The sequence below is a fragment of the Pipistrellus hanaki genome, assembly GCF_964339955.1.
Source record: "Pipistrellus hanaki genome assembly, chromosome: 14".
In the NCBI taxonomy this organism is placed as follows: domain Eukaryota; kingdom Metazoa; phylum Chordata; class Mammalia; order Chiroptera; family Vespertilionidae; genus Pipistrellus; species Pipistrellus hanaki.
In genome coordinates this window covers 26,332,181-26,339,781 of record NC_140516.1, presented here as the reverse complement: position 1 = coordinate 26,339,781, position 7,601 = coordinate 26,332,181, and the positions used below count along the sequence as shown (strand labels likewise).

General features: G+C 48.2%; 1 protein-coding gene across 5 annotated transcripts; it reads right to left on the bottom strand.

Annotated features, from left to right (window-relative positions):
- Positions 1-2,454: 2,454 nt before the first annotated feature.
- Positions 2,455-6,399, bottom strand: ZWINT (ZW10 interacting kinetochore protein). Of its 5 annotated transcripts, none has more exons than XM_084903618.1 (8): positions 6,291-6,399; positions 5,364-5,490; positions 5,075-5,198; positions 4,764-4,930; positions 4,597-4,653; positions 3,826-3,968; positions 3,569-3,746; positions 2,455-3,051 (listed from the first exon to the last, which is right to left on the bottom strand). In XM_084903618.1, the coding sequence occupies exons 1-8, from the start codon at positions 6,329-6,331 to the stop codon at positions 2,974-2,976; spliced, it is 915 nt and encodes a 304-aa protein (XP_084759744.1). In that variant the 5' UTR covers positions 6,332-6,399; the 3' UTR covers positions 2,455-2,973. The 5 variants fall into 5 exon arrangements, 4 of the variants coding, with proteins under 4 accessions (XP_084759744.1, XP_084759745.1, XP_084759746.1 ...); XM_084903619.1 differs by having other exon boundaries at positions 5,364-5,454; XR_014796769.1 differs by lacking the exon at positions 2,455-3,051 and adding an exon at positions 3,084-3,171 and having other exon boundaries at positions 3,397-3,746.
- Positions 6,400-7,601: the final 1,202 nt, after the last annotated feature.

Here is a 7,601-nt window from a genome sequence, read left to right as displayed (position 1 = left end):
AAATGAGGAAAAGCACCCATCTCCAACCCTCATCACCCTACTCAGTTCTCATCCCCTATGTATGCTGACTGAGGGGAAGGGGAAGAGGTGACTGCAAAGGGAGGTTAGGAAAAGTAAGAAGTGAAAATGGCATGTGACTTCTTAAATCAGAAAGCAGACAAAAGGAATTCTTTGTAGCCTTAAAAAACAAAAAAAAAACAAAAAATTCCTATTGAAGGATAGATTCTTCAAGAGCACTTGGATCCTAAATAACATTAAATTGTGATACTGGGAAGTACTTTCTAAAAACAAAGTAGTTATGATGGTGACTCATTCACCTTATAAATTCCTCAGGCTAGAGAAGATAGATAGGTAAGAGTACTGCTAGTGATGTGAGCAGCAAAGGGGAGAACAAATACGAATATGAATGTGCATAATGAAAGGACTCGCAGCAAAGAAATTGCAGCAGCTGAGCAAACAAAAGAAATCTCTGAAAGGTAGAATAAAATATTTCAAACTCAGAGTAACATTCAGCAGTTTCCGATTTATAAGTGCAAGCTGAGCAGATTACAAACATCACAAACGAAACTTTTGTCTGCTGTTTAGAACAGGGGTTAGGGCAGGGAAAATTCATTAGTCACTTCAAAACTCATGGTAAGAGGGTTTATAAACTTTCTATGAGGCAAAATGATTCACTGATCAGTTTCCTAAGAACACAAGATTATGTTAAGACTTATTACAGATTTTAAGTTATAAACATCATAGCAATCATCTCTAAAAGTCAGATATGTCTTTAGTTTAATATTTTTGCAACTTCGGTGTGGGAAATGGAAAATATAATGAAACTACAATCCCTGCCTTTGACCAAAACTCCATTTGCAGTGTACATTTAACTTGAGATGATCCTTTCAGGAGTGTTTTTTTCCAGTTCAACAAATGTTTGGTTATTATCTCAAAACAGTAAAGGAAGAGTTCCTGAGATATTTGCTTGGAGAAACCAGAATTGGATCTGGAAGTTTTAAGCTATCCCATAAAACCATCTCAATGTTTCAGTAGCTTAATACAAAACTTTTTTTTCCTTATTCACAGAATGGTCCAACAGTTGTCTTTAATCAGGCTTTTTTCTTCCAAGTGACAAGACCCAAAAGACCCTGTTTTGTGTGTCTACCTTCCTCATGATCTTCAGTTTCCTCTCCATTTAGCCAGAAGTCAGAGAAAAATAGAGAAGTGTGGATTTCATAAGCAGGTTTGGATGTAGTATATAATTTCTGTCCCCATCTACTTGGCTACAGTCCAGACATAATGGCCTCATCTAACTCCAAAGGAGGGTAGGAAATGTAGCAGAGCTGAGTGAATTTGGTGAACAACCAGTAATTTGAACAACTTATCTCTTCATAGACAAAGATTTTTTTATTTCCTAAAGTTTAGTCTTTTGTGAAAACAAAAGATTATATGGATATCTTACCTAATAATGTCTGCTTTCCAGGACACTCTGTGTGTGTGTGTGTGTGTGTGTGTGTGTGTGTGTGTGTTTATGTATAAAAGTAGAAAATTACCAGGATATTACTACAAATAAATGAAGCAGAATCCTATTTAATAAAATAGTATGCAAATTGACCATCACCCCAACATACAAGATGGCTACCCCCATGTGGTCAAAGATGGCCACCATAAGATGGCTGGCAGGGGAGGGCAGTTAGGGGTGACCAGGCCAGCAGAGAAGGGAAGTTAGGGTGACCAGGACTGCAGGGGAGGGCAGTTGGAGGAAAACAGGCTGGCAAGGGAGGGCAGTTAGGGGCAACCAGGCCTGCAGGGAGAGGGCTGTTAGGGGCAATCGGGCTGGCAGGGTAGCAGTTAGGCATCAATCAGGCTGACAGGAACCTACTGAATAGGAAGAGACTGAAGGATAGGACTGAGTATTTGAGGTGCAAGAGAGCTACATCAGGAATCATGTGGAAGGTTTGAGGGGAGGTGGGGTGAAAGGGTAGACTGAGTATTTATGTGCTCTTTGGGTATTTATGTGCTCCCTAAAGGAGTATCTTCAATCCTCACTGATGCCCTTGGTCAGCCATGATGAAAACCCTCAAAGACCTCTGACATCTGTCCTATTTCATACATAAACAATGGGGCCAGCATACAAAAAAACAGCAACAACAAAAAAAACAATATGAGGGGAAATTAGGGACATCTCAGAAAAGAAAAGCAAACCATCAGCGCGCTCAAGTCTAGAGGCATCTCAGTCTGAGATAGACAAGGGCCAACACTTCTTGAAAGTCTCACAAAAAATAAAGGATCGCGTGTCTCTTCCTCAAAAGGATGTTAAGTCTTTCTCACACAAATGGAGGTGTTTTCCACTAGCTTTCTCTTAGACAGCAGTTCCCACACACCCGATCACGAATGCAATCTCTCTCTCACACGGAGTAGTGCCCCCAAATGTCTACACACCCTGCAACAGATACACAGAGGAGTGGAGACTGAGAGCAACAAACACAATTATATTGTAAAGTACAAGCTGGTCTAACCACTATGTTGTACACAGGAACCGTATAGAGAATAATACTGAACGTGAACCGGAGTTTAAAACAACATAATAAAACCAGATACAGGCACACGTACATACAAATGGAAATGCTAACTCACACAGACACGGGTCGGTACGGATAGATATATCCTCTATATTCTCGGTACTGCACTTTATCATATTACTGTTTTAGTTTGCTGCCCTGTTTCGCCACACTCTGAGATCATCTTATTGACTTGTTTACTTGTTGGAGCTCGTTATGTTCCAAGGGGCCAGGGACTGGTAGCGCCAGTTCACAGCAGGAGGGCTGGCGCGTAGCAGGGCTTCGATAAACATTTAGATCGGTGATTAAAGTTCTCTCCCCGTATCTAACCACCCGCCTAAAGCATTCTCCTCCTCCCTGGATTAAGCTCAGTGTGTTTGCATCATATTGATTTGAACAAGCAACTGCTGAGGCCCCAGGCCAGGGCCCCCTACCCATTTGCACCTTCTAAATCCACACCAGTTCTGGCACTTGTCATGTTGTTGGCTTCTGAATGTGGTTCTTCCCACTATGAAGACAAATAGACAAATAGGCAACTGAGAGAGCTCAGGGCTTTTAATAAACAGAATCCAGAGCCTGCCCGACCTGGGTCTTGAAATCAGGCTGTACTCAGAAGCTCACATTCTATCTGCAATGAGGGTGGGGCAAAGGGGTGGGGAAAGTAAGAGAGGGGTTAGGCCAGGGTAGGCTGTGCATGGGGGTGAGGTGCTTCAGTTGTAAGATAAACACCTTTCTCCCTCCACTTTCTACAGCACCATGAACAGGTGAGCTCCTAATAGAGAGGTAAACCAGAGGCCCTCCCTCCTTCCACTCCTGCAGTCCAGACACACAAGGCCCTGGGCTGGAGTCTCACCTAATCTAGGATCCTTGCCCGTGTTGCTGTCCCCAGGAAGTCATGGCAAGCTTGCAAGTCCAGCAGGCGTTAGGCCCTCACCCTTGGGGAGACCTGGTATGAGCGGGGCCTAAGCCCCTTCTCCCAGATCCTCTCTCTGCCTCCATGCCTACTTGTTCCATTTCTCACACACCATGGAGGACACGCTTCCATCTCTCCCCATGCCATCCCCCGCGGCCTGCTCCCGGGACTGGGTCAGCAGCTGGGACTTATCCTCAGGAAGATCCGAATCTTGTGGTAGCTCTGCCTCTGTCTCGGGGGACTGCAGCTCACCCTGCAAGATGTACATCAGTTGAAGGAAGGTCTGGTGCCTGGAAAAAAGAGCTGGGTGTGAAGGGAGGAGCTTCGGCTGGACCGCCCTGAGCCTGCAGCCCATGTGCCCAGTCTCACCTCTGCAGCTTGTCCCGCTCCTGCCCTGCTTGCTGCTTCAAGGTTCCAAGTTCCCGACACAGCTGCTCAAGCTCCTGCTGAGTTCCTGCCTGCCGCTGCCTCACCTCTGCAGAAGCTTCTGCTAAGTGCTGTAGACGCTTCTCCTACCGTGAGAATGCAGACGTGGCTCATCAGATGTTGAACCATCTCTGCCCTCACCTTCAGCCTAGATCAGTGGTCGTCAAACTGTGGCTCGTGAGCTACATGAGGCTCTTTGGCCCCTTGAATTTTTAGCAAAGGCCAGCTTAGGAGTACCCTAATGAAGTTAATAACAATGTACCTACCTATATAGTTTAAGTTTAAAAAATTTGGCTCTCAAAAGAAATTTCAATTGTAGTACTGTTGATATCTGGCTCTGTAGACTAATGAGTTTGCCGACCACTGTCCAAGATGGCACAAATAGGATAACACTCACTTAGTCTGCTATGTGCCAGACAAGTTTTAAGCACTTGCTATATCAGTTGCTTAATCATCTTAACAACTTGATTTTCTAGAGTAGGTGTTAATATTGCCTCCATTTCATAGATGAAGAAACAAAGCACAGAAAGTCAGGTGACTGTCCAAGGTCACGCAGTTGTAAATAGTGATGCTAGGACTCAAGTCCATGCCGGTTCCTATACATACTATAATGCCTCATAGAAAGAAGGGAGATGAGGTTTTCCTGGCAGACCACTTAGCCCATGCGATGCCATGGTGATAGAAAAGGGTATTCTCTTAGGGGGATGGACCCACCTGTTGCAGCTTCCACTGTTTTTGGGCTGTTCTGAGTCTCTCCATAGCTACTTGCTTCTGCAGGCAGGCAAAAGAGGGGGGACAAGAGGAGAAGGAGTGTATTTTTCTGGTTGCATGCTCACCCTTTCCTCTCTGGATGTCCTTTCCTCCCCTCACCCCGGGAGCACCTTGGCCTGGAGCTGGTCAAGGGCCTCCTGGAGCTGTGCCTGCTTCTTCTGGGCCTCCTCCATCTTGGGCAGGGCGTGGATCACCGCCCTTGAGATGGCCTCCACGTGTTCCTGGTAGGTAGCCTTCAGCTCTTTCCATTGCTCCTTGGCTGCAATGGCCTTCTGTCCTGAGATGAGCCACCAGAATGAGACCCTGAGTGAAGGCAGGCCTGCTAGCCTGAAACACTGCGGCCTCAGTCTTTCCACCAGCTATAGAGCTTTCTTCCTTCCCCACCCAAGCCAGCCCCTATCCCAGCCCCCTGGCTACTCACGGCTCCTGTCTTCAGAAGCCAAGGGGTCCAGGCCCTTGACGATGTCCTCCTGAGCCAAAAAGTTCTGCAGGAAGTCCACTACCTGAAGCTGGCTGCAGAGCAGCTTGTCCTTCTTCCGGGAATCCTGTCAGAGGGAGGAGAGAGGCAGGGAACATCCTTACCCCCTTGTACCTAGGCCCACAAGGCTGCCTTCCAGTCTGCTCACCATCAGTGCTGCCCAGTATCCCAACAGAAGCACCCAGCAGCAGTCCCTGGCTTTATGAAAAACTAGCTGCCACCTTGAACATACCATCACAAACTCAGCCAGGATCTGTCCAGGCGGTTCTGCCTCCTCCCGCAGGCCTATAGGCTCCAGGACGTTTGCCAGCTTGGCCAGGGCCCTGAAGGGGCAAGGAAACAAGGGAAATGGCAGGCTCCTGGGTGGGGGCGAGATCTGGAGAACTTCTGTACACACGTAGCTACATGTACCAATGCTGAGAGTCTCCTCCGACCAGCAGCTACACACTAGCCTAAAGGGCTCTCTTACACATACGGTGTGTGTGCATGTAAGACACATGAAGGGAATAAGTACCATGAGCAAAAATAAGCAAGGCAAAAGGGAATAAGGAGGGGAGGGTGGGGAGCGTCTCACTGAAGAGACACCATTTGAGTCCAGGGAAAGGTACTGGGAAAGGGAAAAATAAGGCAGAACTGATGGCAGCGGGCTGCCCTCCAGGCAGAGGGCACCCCCTATACGGTAGAGTCTTAGAATACTTGGGGAGAGGCTCGGGACCAGGGCTAGATGCCCAGGCACGGGTTCTTCCTTGTTAGGGGCTGGAGCGGTCCGCTGGGAGGCAGGAATCAAGAAAAAACAACCTAGTGGGAGAGCGCGCTGGGACAGGCGAGACAGCAATGAAATGGCCCTCCCAGGAGGTCTCCTGCAGGTGCAAAGTCCATGGTTATGATGGCACAGCCCGCCAAGGGAGTGGAGGAATGACAGCGATGAAACCCTCCCCTTCCATGGCACACCCCCGGGAAGCGTGCAAACGTGGAGTGACCGGGAGTCCCTCCGAGGCCCTCATCCTGGAGACAAGGCATCTCTAGGACCTAAGACTAAGGTCGAGGGTCAGGATCCCTTCCCCGCGGGGTCCAGGAAGCGGCCAGATGTCCGCAGGGACCGGCAACATACACCACGGCCCGCCCCTGGCTGGGCGGCCACCTGGCGGATGACACTTACTCTATGGCTGCGGCCTCGGCCTCGGTCTCCGCCACCTCCATCCTTCCCAGCTCAGCGTTTCAGCCCGACCCTCCGACCCGCCCGATCACTCTTTCCGCTTTGAATCCACCGCGCACAGCGCGCCAGGACAGGCGATTGGTTGCCCGGTTAGTGGGCGGGACCGAGGAGCATTGCGCGCTCTGATTGGTCGGCGCTTACTCGTGCATTGGAAGCGCCTTGCTGTTTGGCGCAGGCGCAGTGAGTGCTGGTCGTGGCGGGCGCGCAGGAGTCCTGCGCCTGCGCACTATCCCGCAGGCGGTGCTGGAGTCCGGAGGTGGAGCGTTAGCTCGGTGGTGCATCAGCTGTGCGGAGGGGAAAGCATTGCACTGAGTTTGGGTTTTGGATGAGGTGACCGGACAACCCGCTTCTGGCGGGACAGTCCCGATTTTCAACAATTTGTCCCGCGCCCCGCGGCGTTTTTAAAAGAGTCCCGATTTTTGGAAAGATTCAAAAATCAGGACTTTTTTTAAAACGCCGCGGGAGAAAGTGTTAGAAATCGGGACTGTCCTATCAAAAGCGGGACGTCTGGTCATCTTAGTTTTTGGAGGAAACCCTCAGCATTAGTTTTATTATTATTTTTTTAAAAAAATTCTGCGATAGAAATAGAGCAGTGGGTCCGTCTTCCAAGACACTTGGCTTCAGTAACGGAGGACAGTGCTGCTGGAGACACAGGGAATAAATGAGATCAGCTCAGAAAGCTTACTGCCTTTAAAGACTTTTCGGGATGCGGTGCTGGGAGAGAGAACCCAAGCCCATTACCTGAGCTGAGGAGATTACGCTGAAATTCTGGGGGAACTAAAGCAGGTGTTGGCAGCAGCAGCGTTTAGGAGCAAGGAGAGAGATGCTCAGGGAGAGAACTCAGCTCTGCAGAGTTTTCCCCAGTGTTCAGCTGAGAACTGAGCAAACTGGGTCTGAGGACAGTACCCAAAGGGAGTCTTAAATATTCCTAGAGATCATGTAGAGTCAGAAATTATAACTGTATCCACCAGTCAGGCTGGAAAGCTTAATCCATGGGGCACTGGGGAGAGTACACAGACAGGTCATGCCTTAGTAGGAAACAATTAGCCCTAAAATGATCACTGCTCCAGAGCCACCTAACAAATCTTAAAAGCAAGACCCAACTAAGCCTAAGCACAAGAACGATTTGATCAAACTGTTAACAAATCGCTTAAATATATGACAGACCAACGTTCAATAATATTTGTAGAAATGCAAAAATGTACAAAAAGCAATAAGATACTGTTTACAATGCCTGGCATTAAATTAAAACAT